At 41.3% G+C, this 23,808-nt stretch overlaps 1 protein-coding gene across 1 annotated transcript in view; it reads right to left on the reverse strand.

Moving 5' to 3' along the window:
- Nucleotides 1-834: 834 nt before the first annotated feature.
- tmem131l (transmembrane 131 like) overlaps nucleotides 835-23,808 on the reverse strand; it is a 32,815-nt gene continuing 9,841 nt past the window's right edge. The window contains exons 4-34 of the mRNA XM_040023724.1: nucleotides 21,096-21,167; nucleotides 16,059-16,182; nucleotides 15,829-15,945; nucleotides 14,371-14,475; nucleotides 13,056-13,130; nucleotides 11,702-11,855; nucleotides 11,028-11,086; nucleotides 10,845-10,950; nucleotides 10,658-10,760; nucleotides 10,326-10,470; nucleotides 9,976-10,146; nucleotides 9,823-9,889; nucleotides 9,615-9,738; nucleotides 9,428-9,497; nucleotides 9,176-9,285; nucleotides 8,994-9,063; nucleotides 8,762-8,889; nucleotides 8,321-8,463; nucleotides 8,038-8,224; nucleotides 7,539-7,724; nucleotides 7,277-7,426; nucleotides 6,631-7,168; nucleotides 6,371-6,483; nucleotides 6,022-6,188; nucleotides 5,712-5,918; nucleotides 5,403-5,481; nucleotides 5,023-5,132; nucleotides 4,768-4,894; nucleotides 4,250-4,320; nucleotides 3,965-4,098; nucleotides 835-1,184 (exon numbers count right to left, since the gene is read on the reverse strand). Of these exons, the coding sequence (XP_039879658.1) occupies nucleotides 885-1,184; nucleotides 3,965-4,098; nucleotides 4,250-4,320; nucleotides 4,768-4,894; nucleotides 5,023-5,132; nucleotides 5,403-5,481; nucleotides 5,712-5,918; nucleotides 6,022-6,188; nucleotides 6,371-6,483; nucleotides 6,631-7,168; nucleotides 7,277-7,426; nucleotides 7,539-7,724; nucleotides 8,038-8,224; nucleotides 8,321-8,463; nucleotides 8,762-8,889; nucleotides 8,994-9,063; nucleotides 9,176-9,285; nucleotides 9,428-9,497; nucleotides 9,615-9,738; nucleotides 9,823-9,889; nucleotides 9,976-10,146; nucleotides 10,326-10,470; nucleotides 10,658-10,760; nucleotides 10,845-10,950; nucleotides 11,028-11,086; nucleotides 11,702-11,855; nucleotides 13,056-13,130; nucleotides 14,371-14,475; nucleotides 15,829-15,945; nucleotides 16,059-16,182; nucleotides 21,096-21,167 (4,312 nt within the window). The 3' untranslated portion in view covers nucleotides 835-884. The remainder of the gene's footprint in view (nucleotides 1,185-3,964; nucleotides 4,099-4,249; nucleotides 4,321-4,767; nucleotides 4,895-5,022; nucleotides 5,133-5,402; nucleotides 5,482-5,711; nucleotides 5,919-6,021; nucleotides 6,189-6,370; nucleotides 6,484-6,630; nucleotides 7,169-7,276; nucleotides 7,427-7,538; nucleotides 7,725-8,037; nucleotides 8,225-8,320; nucleotides 8,464-8,761; nucleotides 8,890-8,993; nucleotides 9,064-9,175; nucleotides 9,286-9,427; nucleotides 9,498-9,614; nucleotides 9,739-9,822; nucleotides 9,890-9,975; nucleotides 10,147-10,325; nucleotides 10,471-10,657; nucleotides 10,761-10,844; nucleotides 10,951-11,027; nucleotides 11,087-11,701; nucleotides 11,856-13,055; nucleotides 13,131-14,370; nucleotides 14,476-15,828; nucleotides 15,946-16,058; nucleotides 16,183-21,095; nucleotides 21,168-23,808) is intronic.

Genomic DNA, 23,808 nt, shown 5'->3' on the forward strand with positions numbered 1-23,808 from the left:
GCGAGAGCGAGAGAGAGCGAGAGAGAGAGAGAGAGCACGCTGTTCATGAAGCGTGGTGGAAGCAAAACAGCAAAAGTCAGAGGGAGTCCATGACGATGTTTATGTGAAGCATAGTTTGGATCTTCTTTTGCTGCTGGTTCGGTCAATATTGTTTGGAGAGAGATAAAACTAACAGCTTTGGAATCAGCGCAAAAAGGGCGTAAACACAAAGCTCAGACCCGCCGAAACATCAGAATCAGCGAGCTGTCGGCTTTCAGCCCCGACCGTGTCCGTGCCGTCGGGTGAGAAAGGCGACATCTCACTGATTCTGATCCGTCGGTGGGTCCGCGCTTTGTGTTTACGTCTTTGTGCAGAATCTGTTTACCTGCACACATTTACCGTTTTAGCTGTTTGATGGTTGTTGACATTTTGTGAGGTTAAACCTGAGATTCTGTCATTTCGGGCAAAATAAATTTATATTAAAAAAAAATCGATTCAGGATTTTAAAGAATTGATATCACGTTATCCAAGCTAGAATCAATTTTAATCGATAAATTGATCATCAAAACCCACCCCTAATTGAAAGTCACAGGAAAGTAAAGACAAATAAATAAATAAATAAGTAAAATCAAGTAAACTTAAGTCAATTAAAAAAACAAGACGCATGAAGTTAAAGTACAAAACTTTTTTTTTTTTAATTTTCTATGATCAAAACTGCAAAACAGCTAGAAAAATATACAACAAATGCTTAACCTTTCACAACATATAACATCTGAAAATGGGAACATAAAAGAAAAACAATATTCACATTTTCCCCATCAATGATAAAAGAACATTCTTTTTTATTTCCTTTTCTTGACTTATAAGTTTCCAATTATAGTTAAGCTCTGCTGTATTTACTTGTTTTAAACATCTCCACAGTAGCCGGAGTCGTTGGAGAGCTGCGAGTTGGAGCTGCGGTTGGATGAAGAGTTCCATATGTCCAAGTTCATGTGCGGGCCGAAAGGGTTGAAGCTGGAGTACTGCAGCGGTCCGCAGGTCCCCACTGGCTCCCGAGTAAAGGGGGAGTGAGGCGGGGTGATGGGGGACACCGGGGCCGATCGCTCGGGCTGGAAGTGGCTCGGGTAGGGCTCGATCTGGGGTGTCCAGATGGATCCAAACAGACTGGACATGGGGGAGAGACTGCGGGTACCCGAGAAGTATGGCTGTGGGGGCGGAAGAGAGGAAAAACGTTGTCAGGAGGGGTCGACAGTTTCTGACCTCACCTTTCACTGCACTCTGATACCATCTGTTCCCCACAGTGACGACCTGGCTGCCGTTTGTCTCTCCTTTTCAGCAAAAACAAAATGACCTTTCCAGTTCAGCAAAGATGGCAACACTTCCCCTCATCTTTATGAGTTATGTGATAATCCTCTTCTCTTCTACACAGTCTTACAAATATACCTCAAAGAATTTGAGTAAGTTTCTCAGATCTAGCTGAAGTGTTACTGAACCAAAGTGAGTCACACAAGGGTCACAGAAATGCTCAGATGTATACAATACTGTTAACATCTGTATAAACTCATTTGTCATTGATGCAGCAGATGTTTACGCACTGACACTTCAGTATATATCAATAAAGATGTGGTTTAACGACCATTAGAATCGTATCTGGATTTTTCCAAGGGTAGCTGCATCGGCAGAGGCCACCCAGTTATTTCGATCTATAAGCAGCCTGAAATATGAGTCACCACTCAGTTCAGGAAAGTGCTTTGAGGGTTACTTCTAATAGGTTTTCAAGGGGTAAAGAATTAAGGTTTCCTTTTCTTTTTGTAGCCAACTCTTCCCAACCTGCTTCACAGGCCGGGCCTGACAAATAAATGGCTGTGCAGGATGCTGGATTAAAAGAAACAACAACAAAAGGCCAAAAGACTTCGTGTTAATCGTGTTGCTCATTTCTGCCACACAGACTGGACTGGTGGAAATAAACCAGCTGCTGTAGCAGCATGCCTCTTTTTCTTCTTTTAACTCTCTGGTGCCCTATCCGGGGTATTTGACTCCACACATCTATATGACAGAGCAATACCCCCGCCCTATTTTTACCCTCGGTAAAGATGTACGTGACACAGTCTCCTGTACTCTTCCGTCTTCAAGATGAACTTCCCTTTCTCTTATCTAGCCTGTTAGCTTGCATGTGAGCCTGTCTGTTTAGACTGGTTTATGGGAAACATGTATATTCCTCTGTAGATCACAACTATGACTAAAACTTAACAAGAACCAAAAGAAAGATGTGAACTGGGTTTTAATTTGAAAGGAGCTAAATTTGTTGTCTGTCACTGTGTGTTCTTTTATGTCAGGATTAAATCAAAGCGTCACCCCCTCCGTGTTAGTGTAGCTACACGAAACAGAGACTACAAACAGAAGAGAAGCTGATTCTATCCTAAATACAGTAACATACTCTTTAACCCAGATTCCCTGCTTCCTTATTTCTGCACAGAGCTGATTACTTTCTGAAAATGATCAGAAGTCAGAACACAGACGTCAGAGGTGTAATTACACTGATCCAATCGACACACATCCAGCTTACATCTCGAACAGGGACATCGAACCCGTTTTACACTGTAGGCCACATGTAGTGTGAATGTCAATGGGGGAAGATGGATCTTTATCAATAGGAAAAGCTGTAAAACTTCGGAAAATACAGCTGAAAGCTCAAAATCTGTGCACTTTTCTAAAGCTGTCCAGTCGGCCGGCTTGAAGTCTTTGCTGGGTCGATTCTGATCCCCACGGCTTATGTTTGACACCACTGATCTAAGGTTCGAAGTTTAAACTGGAATCGCAACTGGGTTTTATCACCCATCACACATTTATTTAAAGAGTAATCTTGACAGCTGTATCAGCATCTTAACCATCTCCAGCCTATCCGAGATAAAACAGTGTGTTTGTTTATACCTACAGTGCGACGATGTCTCTGCAGTACTGTAAGGCAAACTACACCACCCAGTTGTGCTAGAAAACTTCTCTGTGTTGCTTTATGTATCCAATTTACAGAAGTGCAACTGTGTATTTGCTTTAGGGGACTGAAACCCCTCATGTGTCATCTTTACATGGTTTATTTATAGGCCTCACGGCAGGTTTAGTTGCTGCAGTTCAGTTACTGCTGTAGTTGCAGTGGCTGCTCTGGTTGCAGAAGCTGCCATACCATCTTTACTGTGCGTTCTGTTAGTATAACACTGCGAGTCACTCCCACCCCTTATAAACATGTAATCAGAATAATGTAAATATGAAAATATGATTGTGAGTAAACAAAAAGTAACTTTACAAGGTGCAGAAAAAATGATAAATACTCTTTTTTTTTTTTCTTTTTTTTTTTTTAAAGAAAAAACTTCCAATCTGTTCCCCTCGACTGACTGCAGCTGAAGTCATTGATTTCAGGTAATTTTACTGTCATTTGTTTGCACCACCACGATGAATCATGAAGTAGTGTTTTGACTCTGGTTATTGAAACTAAAGAAATGTATTTAGAGAACCTGTGTGCTATAAAAACATAATTTTTTCCCCAGTGTATAGAAAATATATCACAAAAGGAATCATTAAGATAAACTGCTGTCATATATAACATAATGGACATAAAATAATATCTCCAAGTACAATTAGTGTGAGTAATTGAAACAGCCACTGGAAGTGGTACAAAAATACAATTACAGATAAAAACCACCGTTCTTTGAAGCAAAAGATGTAAAACCACGAATTCATAGTAACATTTGCACTTTGAAACAGAATATCTGCAAATGAACTGATTACTGCCTCTCAGCCTACCACAGGCATGATGGAAAAGAAAAGCCCTACAGTGCTGCTATTAAATTAAAAACAAAACTTTGTGGTGTAATTGGTGCATCTTTCCTTTGCCGCCCTCAACCAGATGCTTTCCTAAATTGGCACAGAGTCATGAAAACTTTAAGAACCCCCGCGTTAACCATCTGACTTGCGTATTATGAGGCGTCACCTTGCTGCCCACACAGGCTGCTGTGTCCCAGGTTGAGGGCGATTCCTGAGGCTGCTCGTCACTCCAGATGGTCTGATTGCTGTGCATGTTCTGGCCCTCCTGACTGTGAAAACCACTTGTAAAAGTTCCATTACCTGCAAAGTGATAACAAACAACAACTCAGACTTGAACCAGCAGTGACGTTTAGCCTTTGCATTATTTGTTGGTTACAGTATTATATAGCTGATCTTCTACAAAGCAATGGGAACACATAACCGGTTCAAAGTGCTTATCATGAGCTCGTACCTATGTAGCCATTTTCCGGATAGTAGTTATAGGAACTGTTACAGTGGCTGCTGGCACTATTCCAACGTAACCTGCAGGAGAGGAGGAAATTTTTAACAGAGTCAAAGAAGCTGAAACACTAATCTACAGAAAAGCAAATACGCAGTGCAGCAGCAGAGGAAAGATATTCAAGCATGTGCTTACTCAGTTAGGGATGCTGTTTACAGATAAGGGTGAGTAACACCAAACTTTTGAGCTGAATATGCAGATTATCCACAGGTGAAAAGCCACTTTATGCTCACATTTGTAAAGTTATTTCCATGTCTACTAAAGATTTTCAATAACTGTTAATCTGGATTATCATTTTTAATCACTTTATGAATCTAAGAGTCTGTTACGGACACTAGATTTGTTTTAGACTCCACTAACTCCAGCCCTCTCTTTGGTGCCGTCATAAAGACCCACGCAGACAGTTCATTTACTGGAACTGAGTGAAGCACCACTAACCAAGTGTTTCCATAACATCTTCAAATACTCACCCGCGGTATGACGCGGTGGTTGGTGGTATGTAGCGCATTGCTTCGGTGGTGTTGTATCTGAACTCACTGGTGAGGGGGATGGGTGGAGCTGACCATGTATCTTCAGGCAGATACTGACCTGTCACATCTGTGAGGAGAGGACACGATAACGATTACGAAAACGGACGAGACGCACAACCGTTGTAGAAGACGAGTTTACTGCACATTTTGCCTTTTCAAAAAGTGTGCCTTTGCTATAAATGATTAAGCCTTTACCCGTGTTCTGGTCCGTTCCTGCAGCAACAGCAGCAGCAAAGCTTGAGGTCAAGCTGGGCCTGGTGGACTCTTGGCTTTGGCATTGGTCTTTATGGTACAGGCTGTTCATGCTGAACAGAGGAAAGGCAAACGTTACGACTTACACTGCGTCTGAATAAACCACAAGATAACCTAAATCCAGCTCTTGGCATTACAAACTGTACAAATCCTATGAAAGCACAGTAAAAAAAACCACATGAATGACCACCTCTGACAAAGTCACTGGAATACAAATTACAGACTGATAAATTAGTATTTGTTTAAGTTGGCAAACAAAAAGATTAAAAAAAGAAAGAAAGAAATGTTATATTGATACTAATCAGAACCAGTTCTTGTCGTACCTTTTAGTCTTATAGTTGGCATTAATGGGCTGGTAGCTGTCAACCTCTTTTGGGTACACACTGTACTGCATGGAGTCCCCTGGAAAAACAAACAAACTGACTAATGTTAAAAAGTGGCAAACTACAGTTCTCATCTATTATAAGAAGACTTTTACTGACTAGTTTCCTACATTACACACATTCACTCAACGGCTGAGAAAGTGTGAGGCTGGCTGCAGAGACAGCACCGCTATAAACCCAAAAAAAGCAGCACTGCAACAAAACAATTTGAGTTGGGTTTCTTTTCAAGAGAAGGTAAGCGCCCCATACTTTTTCTAGATGAGGTAGTGGAGCGGTGTGTCCGGGCACTGGCGTCCTTGTCTCCCTCCATGCTGCTGGTGCTGCTACAGCTGCCCCAGCTCCCTCTGCTGGCCCTCACGCTGCCCGATGAGCTGCCTGAGTCTGAGCCTGATTCGCAGACGCTGCCCACGCGCCACTCTGGAGTACACTTCTTCCGAGTGCGAGCAGGACACACACCTGGCAGGAACAAAGCCCAGCGAAATGAGAATCGACTTTCCTCACCAAAGTAGCTTCATTTAAGGGAAGCTCGGTAATGGCCGAGTCAGTTATTTGTGCCCACCGTTCTGTTTGAGTGGGCTCTCAGCAGTCTGCACAGGCTTCAGTGCTTCTGTCTTGAAGCTGTTGGTGGAGCGGTTCCTGCTGCGGGGTCCACTGACAAAGTCCGCAGTTTTCCAAACAGGTTCCTTCTCCCTCTCTGGTGTTACTTGCATGTTGTGCTCGGGAGCGCTACAACGGTAAATAGGAGACAAATCAACAACAAAACCCCCCCAAAACAACACATTATATATATTTATATTACTGGGTTAACTGAGTCTCTGCTTGTTTTTACATTAAACGTCAAAGATATGTCTTAAGGTATCTTTCATCATGAGCTTTAAAAACATTAAGTGTTGCTTTGGTTGTATTACCTGGAGACATTTTCAGTCTTCCTGCGGCTCCTCTTTCCCTTATTATTCCCTGCTGCAGTGCCAGACTCTGTGCTCTGCGCTTTCTTTTTCTGTCCTTTGCAGTCGTCTCTCAGCTAGACGGGGTAAACAAACAGGGATGACAGTTGGAGGTTTTTTTTTTTCCTATAGAAATCTCTTTGATGATAAAAGTCAAAGGAGAAATGAATTTGTTATTGTAATTAAACAGAAATGCAACAGTCTAACAAAAACTCCTCCTTTACCTCGACTTCAGAACTGTCCCTTTTCTCAGACTCCATCTTCTCTGCATAGTGCTCAGTGTTTTCTATGGGACTGCACACTAACAGGCCCGGTCTGGGTCCTGGACCCAGTGTGACATTATCTGGGAAACCAGCAGGTATTTCCATGGGAAACATAACCGCTGCTGGCATTGTATCTTCTACGACTTCTTTAAAGTCTGGGGCTGTCATCTTCTCCATCTCATTGATGAAAGCTGGCTCGTTGTTGTTGTTGCAGATGTCGGTGTCGGGAGTGAGGGGCGGGTCTGGTCTCAGGTCTTCCAGCTCTTCGTCCACTGTCACAGCACCAGCTGATGCTGTGGATGAGCTGGGTTTATATTTGGAGTAATAGAGTGAAACCTTGCATTTCTTCTGTTGTTGGGAGGGTGTGGTTGAGGAGCCCTTCTTTGAGGACTGAGGTCGAGGGGCGAGGCTGTTGGCTAAGGCTGGAGACCCGCGGCCTTTACCTTTGTCGGATGTGTGGCAGGTGTCCACGTAGGTCTTACAACTGCCTTTTGTTTTACTGCACAGACAGACATTTGACTATTTAGAGTGTTTTAACACCAAAAAGTTTTCCTGCTATGTTTACGATTGGTCTACATAAATAAATGAGGAAGACAAATCTACATACTGTACTCCATTAGGTGTGATATTATTGACTGAACCATTTTCCCGGGACAAGACAGAGTTATGGTTGCTCCTGCTGCTCGGTGCAGAGAACTCATGCAGGATAAACTGTGCTTGATAAAAGGCCATCAGGCACACACCAAACAAGGAGAAACTGCAACAAAAACAGAGATCCGAAAAAATTTACAAGTTAATCAAAAACTAAACCCCAATCAATAAACGTTCCCCGATGCATCCGCTTCTCCTCACAAATTACTGTTACTGACCATGTGAAGATGAGGGTGACCACCCAGAAAGTTTCCTCCCAGCTGGGGCCAGGAACCACCTGGGCACAGAGGGGCAACATGTGATGGGGAAGCGTCACGTTGAGGGTAAAAGGGAAAGAAGTGCCACGTGATGTCACAAGGGTGAGGTCCCGAATGACCCAGGATGAGGTAAAGTCTGGGGTAAACCTGAAGACGCGGACAGGTAGAGGCAGAGAGAGAAACAAACGGCAAAATGATTTAAAAAAAAAAAAAAAAAAAAAAGAGCCAAAATGATGAGACTTTTAAAAAAGGAGAGGAAGACATATTCAGGACATATTGTAGCAGAATATAAAAAAGGAAGAGAAATAGCAAAAAATAAATACATAACAAGAGAAGTAGGATATTGGGCAACTAATATATTGCGCAACCAGCAAAGTAAACCACATTATGGTTTAAAATGAAACCCAAAAAGTTAAATGAGGGGAAGTCATGAAGGAAAGGGGTGTGAAATTCCACTCACGCTATGGTGAGCTCAGAGGAGCTGTTGTGATCGAGGCTGAAGGAATGACACTGCAGCACCTCGAAGCCAAATCCCTGACACTTGTAACCATTTATATTCATTGACATGACCGTCAGGGGAAGCTCGCCGGCATTCTCCACCTTGAAGCTCTTTCTGATGGCAAAAAGGGGCTTATTGCTGCGCAGACCTGTAAGCGTCAGAAATAATGCCCATTAGCCTGATTTTGATCGTACGTTAGCTTAAAATTTACATCAATATGACAGCTGATAAACTTCACTCTCACCATCACGACACTCCATTAGCGTTGATTGAGGAACATTAAAGCGTAAAGAGGCCCCAGGACCGGGCAGTTTCCCCCCGACTTTTAGCAGCTCTTTAGCCCCGTGGCCCTGCACCATCACCATGTCAAACACCGTCAGGTTGTTCCTGAAAAAAAAAAAGAAAGAAAGAAAAAAAGATTAAAACTCAGACGTCGAAACTTAAAATAGGAAATCAAGAGACACTTAAATCATGCCACATTTAGTCTTCAGTGTTATAAACAGACAACTTACCGACTTTTTAAAAACTGGCTACAAAACATGTTCCACTACACTTTTGTACCAAACCGGGTACCACAAAAATGTCGGAAAACGGATTTGTGAAATGTCTATGGAACACAAAAAACTCAGCACATATGGACCCAGAAGACACAATCAAATCCATTAACACTATTATCAATGAATACCTGATGATAAGAATGGTGGTGGTGGGTTTGTGTTCAGAGGGAGTAAAAACCACAGCAACCTCTCTGGACTCCCAGGGCTGCAGCAGCAGACGTAAGACTCCGGTTTTTTCTTCCATATTCTTACCCACCTGTACAGATGCACACAGGAGGGAAGAAACGGAAAGGATTAGTCAAAGAAAGGAACATGAGACAGTGGCACAGCTTTATTTTGAGGAGTTTTTCCGAGGCTTACCTTGGAGGAAGAAGCCAACAGAGAGAACTCTGTTGTGCTGATGTTAACAGAGAGAGGGCTGATATTAAACCTGCCAACCCAAACAAAGAAAACACCTTCAGAAGTAGAGTAGAAGGAGGTGCTGCGGCATCAAAACTCCAAACAGCCGTGTACTAAACTGCAACAATAACTTGACAATGTACCATTTGGTTAGAAGGTCCAGAGCCTCCAGGGGAGCAGGGTACAGAGAGAGGACCCGAATCTCTACAGAAACCACTGAAGACGAAGGGTTCTTCAGCATGAACGTCTTAACCTGGAACAAAAAATTTTTTTCCTTTATAAGACAAATGCTTGTTAAGAATAAATGTTTCCTAAATTTAAAAAAAAAAAAAATCTTAAAATGTACAACTAATAAAAAATAAATGCTGTATTTTCATTAAACAAACATCACCCACCTTGCTCTCATTGACAGGAGTAGCACCAAAGTCCAGGAGAGACGATGCCTCCACTGGGAGTCTCGGCCACCTGACAAGACGAACATATTTACATGAATAATTATGCTAATGCTGACCGCTGATGGAATATAAAAGCACACAGTGCAGGAGTGTGTGTTTCTGTGTGTGTGTTAAATTCAAGAATAACCTGCAAGGCAGCTTGTCTTTGTGGCTCTGCCATCGAGAGCAGAGTTCAGCTGCTAGTTTGCTGTCCACAGCCCAAGACGAGTGGGAAAAAGCTGGAAGAAGAGAGCGTTGCCACTCTGAGCGACCTAATAAAACACACCAGAAAATAACTTGGATCATAACATCTTCCATCACAGGAAGAAAGAAAGAAAGAAAGAGAGAAGTTTTACCTGTTTCAGATAGTCTAAGAGGACAAGGACGTCCACACTCTCTTTCCGCCTCAAACACCACCTCTCCCTGATGGCAAAGATACAACTTTTAATTTCTACACAAATGCCCGACCCAAACACACTACCTACTCACCACTGAAACTGCTATTTTACCTTGGAAGGATTAGGATAGAAGTACAGTGGAACTTGCAGTGCTGTGCCCAGGCTGGTATTCAGACTCAGGGTGGAGACCTGGTTAACAGGCAGGGCCCTGCTGAGCAGCTGGAGGGACAGGACGTGCCAGCAGCCCTGAGGAACTGTCAGTGGAGTGTTGAAGTTCATCACCTGACAGACAGGGGGCAGCAGAGATAATCTGTTAAATCTTCCACTTTGTTTAGAATCCATATGATGAATGAATAACTTGTTACAGGTCAAAATCTATGCACCATAACCTGCCGCAAATTTGATCATCATGTGATAAAAACTGCGTTCTATCATCACATGTTGCAGTAGTGCATGCCTACCTTCATTACCCCCTGCAGCTTCTCTGAGAGGCTTGCATTCAACACAATGAGAGGCACAGGGAAGGGGTTGCTGAGCCACAAGTCCACCTGGTTAGCAGCTCTTTGTTTCATTTGGAACAGGCTGAACAAATCCCCAACAGGCCATCTGAAGAAAGAAATAAAAACATTAGTATAGAAATGACCCCAGAAGGAAAATATAGATGATATACATTGATATACTTGTCTGTTTTTATTAGTACCTTAAAAACACTTAAATGAACTATTTCTGGGGCTACGTTGTTTCAGATCAGATATACGTTTATTGTGATGATTACAAAATTCCTCCATGTTACCTGTGTGGAACATGTAGTCCAGGGAAGCTGTAGGCTGTCCTGTTTCCCATAATTTTCAAACTGATATGACTTATACATTTCTGGTCGAGGCCAGGCAACGAGCCTGATAGAAAATACAAATACAATTTCACTCAGAAGAATCGGTACGGGCTTAGAGCAAACTATTGCAACTTAAATAAGTAGTCACCTCTGCAGGCCAGTGTAGCCACTCCAGTGAAGTTTTTTGCTTCTGGTGTCAGAAGAACCTGATTAAAGTCCAAGCTAGCCTCTACTTTTGATAGCACCTGCATGTCCTGGAGACATAAAACAACGTTTTAGAGCTGCAATAATTCTACTCGCTGACTGTTGTACAACAAGGCAGAACTCTCACCTTTATATAGAGCTTCTTCCCTCCAGAATTTAACATATAAACTCTTATTTTTGATTCCCCTGTTGGAAGAAGCAAAGAGGAATGAGAATAATGTATACAAATGTGATTCATGTGTAATACAACAGAATGAGGATGACAGCTCAAGCAAAGTGACATCAGAAAACAGGTAAGTACAATAAAATACTTCAGAAAGTGGTTCTGTACACAACTGTGGCCAAAATAATTTTAACCTTCGCCCTGATTTGGTGCAAAAACCAGAGAAAGAAAACAAAATCAGGACTGATGTCATATTTCCCATGCCTCTCATTAGACGGTTCTTTCGAAACTGCAAAATAATCAAAGTCTTTTAATTGTATTCATTCTCTAGTTAAACTAATACGTTTAAAAAAATGGATGCGACTCCACAGGAAATATAGAAGCTCTGTTATGGTTAAATCTGTTAAAAAGTAAATATTATTTTGCTTTGATAGAGCTCCACCACACAAACATTCAATGATGTAATTCATGTGTAGGCTGAAATAAATAAATAAATAAATAAATAAAATACCAGTGCATGTTTCTCTTTTCATACTGAAATACTGTTTTATGAACGACAGATTCAGGTCGTGCAGCGTGGCACGCTTGCGGTGTGAATTGCCTTCAGGGTATGAATCAGAAAGGTCGCAGACACCCACCGATTGCATCCTGTTCAGCAGCAGGGGCCACCAGTAGGACCAAAATGTGCTCAATGACATAGGGCTTGAGCTTGTCCAGGTCAGCAGGCTGGTCACCACGCGCCGACAGATTAATCTGCAGACTGAGACGCTCCTCGCTTTGGAGGCAGGACCCCTGGGACAGAACAGGAAAAGCATACAGTCATGCACCAAACACAAGGACAAAATAAGGAGCACATGAACAATGACGAGTAATCTGAGAATTTAAAACAAAATCCAACAAGCAGGAACAGAGACTAAATACATACCCTGACTTAGCTGCCCACTTTTGCCTGTCTGTTAACTGCTACCACCCTCCCTGTTACTAACACCCTCTTAAAGTTGACAGATCAGTAGTGGGATAGTGCAAATCTCACTACAAACCAGGGATCGTCTCAGTGGGTGAATCACCACTTGACGAACTGCAGACAGATACTATGGCTTGGTGCCACTGGGGGATCAAGACCTGCAAAAGCAAAACTAATCCGGAGAAACCAAGACTGCTGGTAACTTTCTGTTGGGCTCATTTGATCTGTACGCAGCCGCGACTCCGACCCAAAGCCCATTTTGTTCAAGTAGACTTGAAAAAGAACTGAGCAGCAGGTGTCTGTCCTGGATACGAGCCAAAAGTTACGGCCGGGGCACTCACGCCACAGCACACGAGGAAGATTTCAGTTTGTATTAATATGACAGCGTAGTTGTCTGTGTCTGCAGCCGTCTTCTCTTACTTCATGTGCACTTCTTCGATTATAAGGTCTCTTGAGAAAGCAATTAAAAGCCTGGCAAGAGATCTCCCTCTCCTCAGGGCTTCTGTAGAAAACAGAAGGCGCTCAGATGACGAGCCCGGCTGTCTGTTGGAAGTTTAAGACTGGCAGGCCTTCTGCTCAAGAGGAGTGAAGCTCAGCTCCGATTTTGCTAAGTAGGGGTGAACTAAAAACGGTGCAAGATCACACATCGTAAAAAAATCAAGTACGCGGCTAACTGCCTTTCTATTTATTTCTCCTTATTTCCACAAAGTTTGCCCTAAGCTTCTTCTCATAGCATCGTGCTTTTCTTTTGATATTTTCGAATGCTTGCAGTAACTGCAAATCAAGAATATCTAGGATTTTAAAATCAACAACAGTGCTTGAGAGAAGCTGCTGAATTTTCAGGTGTGTTTAAAACCATTCTGAGCTGGAGTAATGTGCCAAGATCTTCCCACTGTCTTTAGAACCTCTAAATTCAGAGGTCTAAAATCCAGGCACGCGAATCCCTGTACTTGTAAAACATGATTCTCCAGAGCAGCATGTCAGCTGAAAAGGCTCGACAACTACTGAAACAGATGGAGACAAATTACCTGTGGACTGTTCCAACTCTTCGGTAAGCTGCACTCCAGGAGTAGACCCAGTATAGTGATGTTGGAGGCATCTTCCTGCAAGAGCAACAGCAATGGTCACAGGTTAAACAGCCTTTTTCTTTTACTTGCTGTAAAAGCATTTGCATTGCAGTACTGTAATCCCAACAGGTGCACAGCAGGATACAAAGTTTAGAGCAGCTTTCTTGAAGTTGCACTCTGATATTTTAAAGTACAACAATTTGGTGTATAAAGACCACACTTTTTCAAGGTAAATAAACAAACAATGACCAATCCACTTTGTTTACACTGATTTGAGAGCTGCTGATTTGGGAAAGGTGTGACAAAAGAACATCAAGTAAAAGTAAGCATACATGCATGTACCTAATTACAGATCTGAGGTGAACTTCAAGCAACAGAACAGAACAAAACTGAAAGTCCTGGCACTGAAGTGCTTAAGCAATTATGTGTAAAGTGGGAATGAGCTCAGATGGGGAAGTCACTACAAAGTTGCAAGACAGAGTGAAAAACACCTTTTCAACCTCATATGCACATAACATGGAATAAGAACCTAAACGGCACTAAAAAGACTTAAACATCGGCTACAACATGAAGCAGAACACCACAAAGAAAAAAAAATGTTGCAAAAAAATTGTAAAGTTGGTGCAAATGTTACAATTTGTGTGCGATAAGAAGAAAAAGAAATACACATATACATGAACACTGTGGGGGAGAGATAGAAAGAAAAAAAAATCGTGCATGCAGCTTTGGCAGCCGTTTGTGTGACTGAGTGAACACAAGTCTCTGCACTTCTCTCAGCTGACATTTTGCAACTGCCACCCCACTTCCTGTTGTGGAGGCGGACACGCCTTTCAGATGCCTCTTACACACAGACAAAGACAGACACACACTTTCACTGCCTCAGCTTGTTTCAAAAACTATACAGAAGTTGTTCATTGGTTTTCGGTTTTGCGTCGCTGTGAAGCGTGTACGAATGAATGCTTCTGTGTGGCTAATTTGATTTGAAAGCAAGTGTCTGTTACATTGGAAGCAAACATTAACATTTTTAATTAAAAAATGTTAAAAAAAAGAAGCTTTTTTTTTTTCTATCAAGTTTTGTGCTGACGCCAAACACATTCATAATTTAATAAGACCTCATGCCAGTGTGCATAACAAAGCTCCTGTTTGTATCTTTGCAGCCAATTTTGTTTATCAGCGTTGGCAGGAAAGTGGAAAATCAGCTGTTTCCAATGATGAGCTCTTATTCAATACTCTGTGTGTCCTCCACAGAAAAACACAGAGACATTCAAGAAAGTACCTGAGTTTGGGTCAGCTTAATGCTCTGGATGTGAGGGAATATTAGCACACTATCCTTTCTTTGGACAGATTTTAACGATCCCTGGTTTTCTCCCACACCAAATACCTGAAAAACAAGCAGTTAACATTTATAAATTTATACTAAGAAACATCGTCAGCAAGTACACAAACAAGTGTCATCAACACATACGAGTGTTTGGGATGATTTATTCCAGTCTGAATGCACATGGAAGAACTCAAAAACAATAAAGGCAAACTGACTGAATATAGCTCCACTATATGTTTAAACTATGAAGGAAATTATGCAAAACTATCAAGTGCAAACATTACTGTATTAAAGACAGTGGCATGTTATTGGCTCATGTTTACTTCGTTGTTGTGGCACTGTACCGATTGCAAACTTTAATTTCACATAGAAGTTTTTATGGTATCTTTTTTAAAATCACAGGTGTGATGGCTTGATCCTGATTATATCCTGAAATAAAGTCAAACTCTTATAATGCTGCTGTGATAATAATAGCAGCCTGTGAACACCCTTACTCCCAAAGCCACTCCTTAATAATAATCGAACCAGGAAACTCTGAGTTTTGTTGGTAATAAATAAATGCCAGAGGAGTTGCCAAGATGGCTGTTGAGTGTCGAGACTTGCCTATGACAACCGTCATTACACAGACTTAAGACTTTTGGATTTCTGTGGGCAGTCTCTGCATGCTTTGGTTTCAGTGTAGAGCCCAATTATGTCTGACATCCAACTTACAACTTAACTGATCCTGCTTCAAATACAGCAAGCATTGCAAGTGACACAATTTTCAGTTAAGCCGAGCCTTGAAAGGCAAACATCTCTGACAAAGCTAACCAAAGGCTACAGTATTTAAGCAAGCTGAGGTTAGATAAACCCTAAAGTGGTCTCACAACCAGACTTTATTTTTCTTCTCCTTGTAGCAATCTACTTTAACTCGAGCTTGCAGAGTTGCAGTAAAATGCAAAAACATTTTCAGTGAAATAATTAAAGCCTCAAATACACAAACAAAAAAAACTTATGAAACAGCGTGCTTTCTACCTCGAGGTAACAGCGGAGCCCTGAATAAATAAACGCTTTCTCCTACCAGCATTATTTCTCTTTATTTCTTTAGCCTCAGCCATGCTTTGCAAACAATTTTTGAATTAAACATCATTTGCATGCTCAACTTTCTAATGGCACAAAGGATCAGCGTTTTGACTTGCGTGTGAGCGTGTGCACGTGGGACGAAGCAAGCATGAAACCAGCAGTCTGGTCAGCTTCTGTTTTGGATAACACTTTCTTAGAGAATAACAAAAGCTGACATGACCGAGACCGTTTGTAAGCTCATACAAGGACACATACTGCGATAAAACAATAGCATGCAAACAGTAAGCAAATGCTTATCCCCTTATCTGGAGACACGAAGTGAGGGTAAAAAAAAACACGTCTGCAACTCACCTGGTATGACAGCAGCCCATGGGCCGATGTGTTTATAAATAATGTGTTTTCTATATTGCCCTCCTCAGACGGGAGGAAAATTAGTTTAAAAGATGCCTTCCCCCTAGGAGGGATCACCTGGGTACAGAGAAAACACAAAGCAATAAGTTATTTGAACAAGATACACATTTTACTTCAATTGCAATTATTTCTAAGCATCACTAGTTGTTAAGAATCTTCTATGGACTTACTCTTCTGTGAAAGGAAGGTATGTAAAAATGTCTGCTGGATGTAAACATTGACAGCAGTGTGACAGGAACTTCCTGACTGGGGTTGTGTATATATATGGTTTCAGCTCTTGGCAGCCCCAGCGGCCTGTAAAGACACACACGAGAACGTTAGGATTCCCCAGTGAGTTACAGGAGTGCCATGGCTAGCTGAATAAATGGAGGTACACATCATTATAGTTCACTACATACACATCTATAAGAATATTCAAACATGCCTGCATACCTTAGATCCCCCTGCTGCTCCCTGAGAAAGTGGGGTGTGCATGAACGTTTATTTAAAAATGCATAGTTTTGAAAGCGTACCCTGGGAGATTCTTTACATTCTGTTTAATTATGTAAACCACATTTCTCTATCCCAAATAATAACAGGTTTAAAGCTATAATATGAAGCTGAGCAAGACCAGTGGAGCTGAGCAAAGACGGTCACACTCAAGCCTTTGCACTTATATGAAAGTTAATCCTTTGTCCACTGTTAAGTCTATGTTTACAAATTCTTCCATAATAATTTAGATAAGCCTCATAGTTCTGATCCTCTGCAGTAGATCAGTAGCATTTTGCATTCTGTCAATACAGGGAAGCTGTAAGAGGAAACTCAAACGATTTGCATGGAAAAGATGAGTAACATGTATGAGCTCTTTTATTGTATCCAAACAAGCTGCCACTGTGAGAATTAAAACCACATACATACACAAATAAGCAAATAAGGAAGGCTATGAAAAGCTGGCTGTTATATCAAACAAACTCTCCCAGTCTGGCCACTTTTAATCTATTACAGTCACATGACGCTTCCTAGGGTTTTGTGTTAGGTGAATACCTCCTACCCTGCCCTTCGCACAAGCACTTTAGGGCACTTCAGAGTTACACACATCTGTATAACACCTTCTGTCATGAAGGATGTTAATGTTATTTTACCTGTGTATAACTGAAGTGGGACAACTTAAAAGCTGACAGTCTCACAGGTAAAGAGAGCTAGGTCCCAATACCAGGCAGATCAATACTCACATGACTTTTTTTTCTCATTTAAAAAAAAAAAAAAAAAAAAAGGGGGGGGGGGGGGGGGGGGGGGCTTTTGAGAACATGTTTCACATAATGTTCAGCCTGTTGGGCCAGCAAGCATTTGTTTAACATACATTACAATGTGATAATATGATAAGGACAAAAAGTTTCACAGTGCATCTCTTTCCTTCATTAACTTCACTTGACAGCGGTTTTATTCTTTGATATGTGGTAGCAGAAATCATTGAGCAAACAGCACTTGACCCCACTCTGCTCCAAGTACTACTGTTTTTGTTTTTCCTCCACAGTCTTTCCATTTGATCAGAGCAGTGCAGCTGTGCATGTACAGATCAAGTTAAGAGCAGCTTAAACAGTTTGTAATATAACCCATTTGCACTGACAACATATAGTGGCGTAAAGTCATTCTCAGCAGAGAACAAAGTCACGCTCCCGTTTTGTGAACTGTAATCTGAGCCTTTCTATTAAATGTTTGGTAGCCGGACCAGCTGCATGTGCGGGTAAGTGCATTTGAACCCATCCCTTTAAAGCTGTTTGCAAAGTGCAGTCTCAGTGTAGTAGGATTTACTGACATTTTGCCACTCGTTTCAGCTTGTGTGTCTCTTCTGCTCAACATCGCAGGTAGAACAAAGTATACAACGACTTCTTCCTTCTCTGCGGGGGAAGCTCAGGAACACAGGAGTCTTATTTTTACTGATTTAAAATTAGAAGTGCAAGTTATGCACTGACATAAAGTGAATTACTACACAAGACTTATTTTAAATTGAGTAAAAGTAAAGAGTAAGATATGAGTCTGTTAGTCAGCTCATACTTGTCTACACATCTGAATGGCAAATTGAATAAGTGGGGTATTTAAGTCGCTTTAGCCTCTGTACAGCTGCTGCTGCCACCTCTGCAAGCTCGTTTGAACTCCACCTCCAACCCAGCTCCTCCTTTCCATGCTGGGTTTGAAATAATCCACGTCATGTCTGCTGCTCTCTTCTGTATATGCATGAGTATGAATGCTCCTGTCTCACAACAAATGAATGCAGAGAGAAAAGCTATTTTACTCGCCTGTAGTTGTCTTGAGTGAAATGCACACAAACAGAGGCACCTCAGCTCTGAACAATTATGAAAAGGTTTCATTTAGAGATCTATATAAAGAACTACACAATATGGCATTACAGTATATAATTTGAGACAATTTTAAAAACGGGCTGGGGAAAAAAAAAAGACACTTTGCAGCAGAAAAATCATGAAACTCTTCATATTACCAGACTCTTCATTTGAGACATTTCCCAAGCCTCAACTGAAGCATCTTTTGCTTCCTGTTTGTCAGTCAGAGCGACTTTACTTTCATTTTAGGCAAATGAACTGCATGTACAGCAGAATTTAAATCAAGCGAGACTGTGGTCAAATTCAATCGTTTCTACTTTTTCTTCCAACAATCAGCCTGATCAAACATGTATGGATTACATGTAATGCCAAATTTTCACCAAGAGGCACAAAAATACTCTTGATATTGGCAAACATGATCTTCTTAACCACATCAAAATGCCATGCTCTATTAATATTGTTTGGAATGCCAAACTAGGCGCTCCAGCATGCTTAAGATAAAACACAGTGCTTGGTGCGGTTTGCATCACTTGCAGTTCCCCTGCTCAAATGTACTTTGTTGTTCTTATGAACAAGTTCATTTTTGTTCTCTTTGGCCACATATACAGTGGGGCAAAAAAGTATTTAGTCAGCCACCGATTGTGCAAGTTCCCCCACTTAAAATGATGACAGAGGTCAGTAATTTGCACCAGAGGTACACTTCAACTGTGAGAGACAGAATGTGAAAAAAAAATCCATGAATCCACATGGTAGGATTTGTAAAGAATTTATTCGTAAATCAGGGTGGAAAATAAGTATTTGGTCAATAACAAAAATACAGCTCAATACTTTGTAACATAACCTTTGTTGGCAATAACAGAGGTCAAACGTTTACTATAGGCCTTTACCAGGTTTGCACACACAGTAGCTGGTATTTTGGCCCATTCCTCCATGCAGATCTTCTCGAGAGCAGTGATGTTTTGGGGCTGTCGCCGAGCAACACGGACTTTCAACTCCCGCCACAGATTTTCTATGGGGTTGAGGTCTGGAGACTGGCTAGGCCACTCCAGGACTTTCAAATGCTTCTTACGGAGCCACTCCTTTGTTGCCCGGGCGGTGTGTTTTGGATCATTGTCATGTTGGAAGACCCAGCCTCGTTTCATCTTCAAAGTTCTCACTGATGGAAGGAGGTTTTGGCTCAAAATCTCACGATACATGGCCCCATTCATTCTGTCCTTAACACGGATCAGTCGTCCTGTCCCCTTGGCAGAAAAACAGCCCCATAGCATGATGTTTCCACCCCCATGCTTCACAGTAGGTATGGTGTTCTTGGGATGCAACTCAGTATTCTTCTTCCTCCAAACACGACGAGTTGAGTTTATACCAAAAAGTTCTACTTTGGTTTCATCTGACCACATGACATTCTCCCAATCCTCTGCTGTATCATCCATGTGCTCTCTGGCAAACTTCAGACGGGCCTGGACATGCACTGGCTTCAGCAGCGGAACACGTCTGGCACTGCGGGATTTGATTCCCTGCCGTTGTAGTGTGTTACTGATGGTGACCTTTGTTACTTTGGTCCCAGCTCTCTGCAGGTCATTCACCAGGTCCCCCCGTGTGGTTCTGGGATCTTTGCTCACCGTTCTCATGATCATTTTGACCCCACGGGATGAGATCTTGCGTGGAGCCCCAGATCGTGGGAGATTATCAGTGGTCTTGTATGTCTTCCATTTTCTGATGATTGCTCCCACAGTTGATTTTTTCACACCAAGCTGCTTGCCTATTGTAGATTCACTCTTCCCAGTCTGGTGCAGGTCTACAATACTTTTCCTGGTGTCCTTCGAAAGCTCTTTGGTCTTGGCCATGGCGGAGTTTGGAGTCTGACTGTTTGAGGCTGTGGACAGGTGTCTTTTATACAGATGATGAGTTCAAACAGGTGCCATTCATACAGGTAACGAGTGGGGGACAGAAAAGCGTCTTACAGAAGACGTTACAGGTCTGTGAGAGCCAGAGATTTTCCTTGTTTGAGGTGACCAAATACTTATTTTCCACCCTAATTTACGAATAAATTCTTTACAAATCCTACCATGTGGATTCATGGATTTTTTTTTCACATTCTGTCTCTCACAGTTGAAGTGTACCTCTGGTGCAAATTACTGACCTCTGTCATCATTTTAAGTGGGGGAACTTGCACAATCGGTGGCTGACTAAATACTTTTTTGCCCCACTGTATCAACCGATTTGAGTCAGTGTTACTGTTAGAACCACAACGTTATCCCACAACTCATGCATAAAAAGGAAACCACAAAATGGTGAGTGGATGGGGAGTCTTATAGTACTATTTTAAAATTAATTGTAACTCCCAGAAATAATTTCATTCTAGTGTCCAAATATGTATCTAATACTGGGATATCTTTTGCCTTCTGCATTCCAAATCTATGACTTAAAATATGAACTAATAAAAGCTGCTTGTGACTGTTTACCTTTAAGCAGAAGCAATGGGGACTGCCGTGCAACCACAGTATTGTGCCTAATAGACCGTGTGTTTTGGGAGTATCAAGGCAAACAAGTTCTTCAACCCTCTGCAGTGTGTCTGGATGCTGGAAAACCAAACTGACTGCTATACTTGGCTATTCTAACAATGAAGGGCCCTCAGTTTATGAAATGTTCCCTTCTATAGTATTCATCACAGTGACAGATGACACCACTGGCTTGCTTTAGCTCTACATTAAAATAACTCAGTTGGGTTTTCCACATCATTCATTTGAGATGGCAAAATCAAATCACATTTTTTCCCCTTGTCTTATGCTGCTGACTATATAGTTAAAGCTGTCATCCTCTTCAGTACAATATTAACAACAGCAATGCTTGGATAGAAATATTAAAGCAGAAAGTGAGAGCAGCACTTACTGGGTCCCAAACTCTAACACTGGAGGCTGAAAATGCAAAGCCTTCCCATTCTCCTGCATATATGGGGAGGAGCTGTTGATCAAAAGAAAAACAAGCAAAAACAAACTGTTACCATTTGTGCATTTTGACTGAACACAGAAAAATTGCAAAGCTCATAAACAATCGTTTAGGATCTTCAAAAACTGTAGATCAAAGAAACAAAGACTGTATTTTAAATGAATAACTGAGTGTTTGTCCGATTAGTGACAAGTGAAAGATATGATGAGTAAGCAATCAATACTTCTAAAAATAGGTCTGCAGATGCAGAAGTCATTGTTGCTTCTGTAAAGTGCCAATACAGATATACTTTTTCTAAACAAAGACATTTATTGCACTCGTCCTCATGGACATAATTTGTTTTAATTTTTATTTATACCCCATAATATAAATATCTTTGACTATTTTCTTATTGACAGTACGGAGCTTGAGTACCACCAAATTATTACATCTGAGTTTTGGGGAAAAAAGCATTTTTTTTTTTGTTGTCATTTGGTCACAAACTGTTTTTTCCAAAACCTGGGCTCATGCTGAACTCTGAACGTTATCATATCTGAAGACAAAGTTCATCCCTGACAGCAGAACAACAAAGTATTTATACACATAAAAACCGCGACTCTAAAGCTCTGCTACAAGGACCAAAGTTAAACACCAAAAAAGTAAGGAAGGGAGAGTGACACTGCTATTTTACAGCCATCTTATCAGTAAAGCCAACGCCCTCAAAATAATGGCAACAGTGCCCGTGAGCAATGAATTTTATGTCCACAAGATACATCGCACATCCCGCTGTATGCTGAAAAACAAAACAGCATAGTTCAGATCATATACATCTTTAATTTACCTCAGTTTACTATACTTCTGTAGCTCTATCCTGAGCTAGGCAACATGTTTTCATTCTGTTGTGCATTGTTTGCTCTCCAGACTAAATGACTGAGTCATTTCGTCAACAGAAAAAAGCATCCAGCTTATATTAGTAAATATATGGAAGCTAAATCTTTTATAGCCCCAAATAATGACTGTAACACCAACAAAATACACTGCCAAGTGTACGTACAGTAAACAATGCAGGAGAGTAATACTGAAAATGGTCAATTCATACAGCAATTACTGTCCTTCAGCGATACTTCCTTATATGCACACACACCAACTGGGCAAGCTAGATTTTGTTAGAGATACACAAAACGGGTGGCATCTTCCGCTGGCCATTGTAGCTAGAGAGAATATCTCACAAACTGCTGGTTATGTTAGTACCAGTTCCTCATATCAGTCACCAATGGCCATCTACCACAACTACTTATAGTATTATGGGGTCTGCTATCACAGCACGCAAGCATGGGTGCAGGAGAGGAAGTGACTGAGCTGCTGGTGTGGCCACATTCTAAGTCTCACGACACAGCTAGAGGTGGAAGACGCTCACTTCTATATAAGGGCAACATATGTGCTAATACACAACAGACCAAATGAAAACCACTTTGTAAGCAGCGCAGAGCTGTGTTGTGTATCTGATGTCAGAAAATGGGCCGTCACTAAAAACACCACAAGGATAACAAGGAATTTTTAAGACACGCGTTTATTTTCTCTTTAAAAGTAACAAGTACTTTGACTGAGTCTGGATCTGCTCTTTTTCTGATGTCAAGCCTCTTCTCACAGATCTGACTCAGTGTTAGCGTAATTTTTGTTTGTCCTTGACTGCTCTTTTTAAAGGTGAACAGATTAATAACTCTTAAAGCTATTTTTTTAAAGAAAAAAATGATGATGAAGTAACAGGTCTACTGGGACACCAAGATATCCACAAGGCATTTCTCTCTCCCGGAAATCATGGGATTTGGGATTTTGGGGGTTACTAAAAGGGGTTACTAATTTTGGGGTTACTAATTTTGGACTTGGGGAATACGTTTTAATATAAGCAAAGTTCAGAACAATTGCCGCACAGTCAAAGCAAGAGGACCCTGTGCAAAAATGATCACACACTGAAGATGGCCACGGTTTACAGGAAGGTCTGTACCTTTGGTTTTGGTGTTTGGTGAACAGTGTTTACTGCTGAGTGGAAAAATTACAAACTTAACATGCTATGTTGTTGAAAAAAGCCATGATTGATTTTACACTCAGGTCCACTACACTTTTATACACAGGTAGCTGAAGAGAAACAGGTGAAATAACAAATCTGCTCTTAAGGAACTGTTTATCTTGTCTACTCTACCCTCTGGCCAATCAGTAGGTGCAAAGAGAAGGATATGTAAACAACAACAGTTTATTTCAGACTAAACTAAACAACGCCCAGTATTCATAACGGGTGTTGGAGTTTGCAAAAGGTCACAAATATAAATATAAAAGGCAACGTATTAAACAAGTAAACGGGAGGGAAAATAAAATTATTAGTTCTGCTGGTCCAGTCCTCTTAAAAACCACATTCAGACCCCATAAAATTAGCTCTTTATGATTATCAACGTATCAGCAGAGCACAGTAATTGTGATAACTGCAGAATTCAGATGCTACACCTTCTCTTGAAGGTGGTGTAGCAATACAGTGACACTTCTGAAAACGTTTCACAGAGAAACACGTGCAAATGCATGTCAAGTAAATACTGAGTTAAAGAAAGAATGAAGGCACAAATATAATAAAAAACCACAGATGAACTGGCTGTGGCTTGTTCAGAGGAACAGTGCCTATTGCATT

The sequence above is a fragment of the Simochromis diagramma genome, unplaced genomic scaffold (genome assembly GCF_900408965.1).
Source record: "Simochromis diagramma unplaced genomic scaffold, fSimDia1.1 OVJJ01000302.1, whole genome shotgun sequence".
Taxonomy (NCBI): Eukaryota; Metazoa; Chordata; class Actinopteri; order Cichliformes; family Cichlidae; genus Simochromis; species Simochromis diagramma.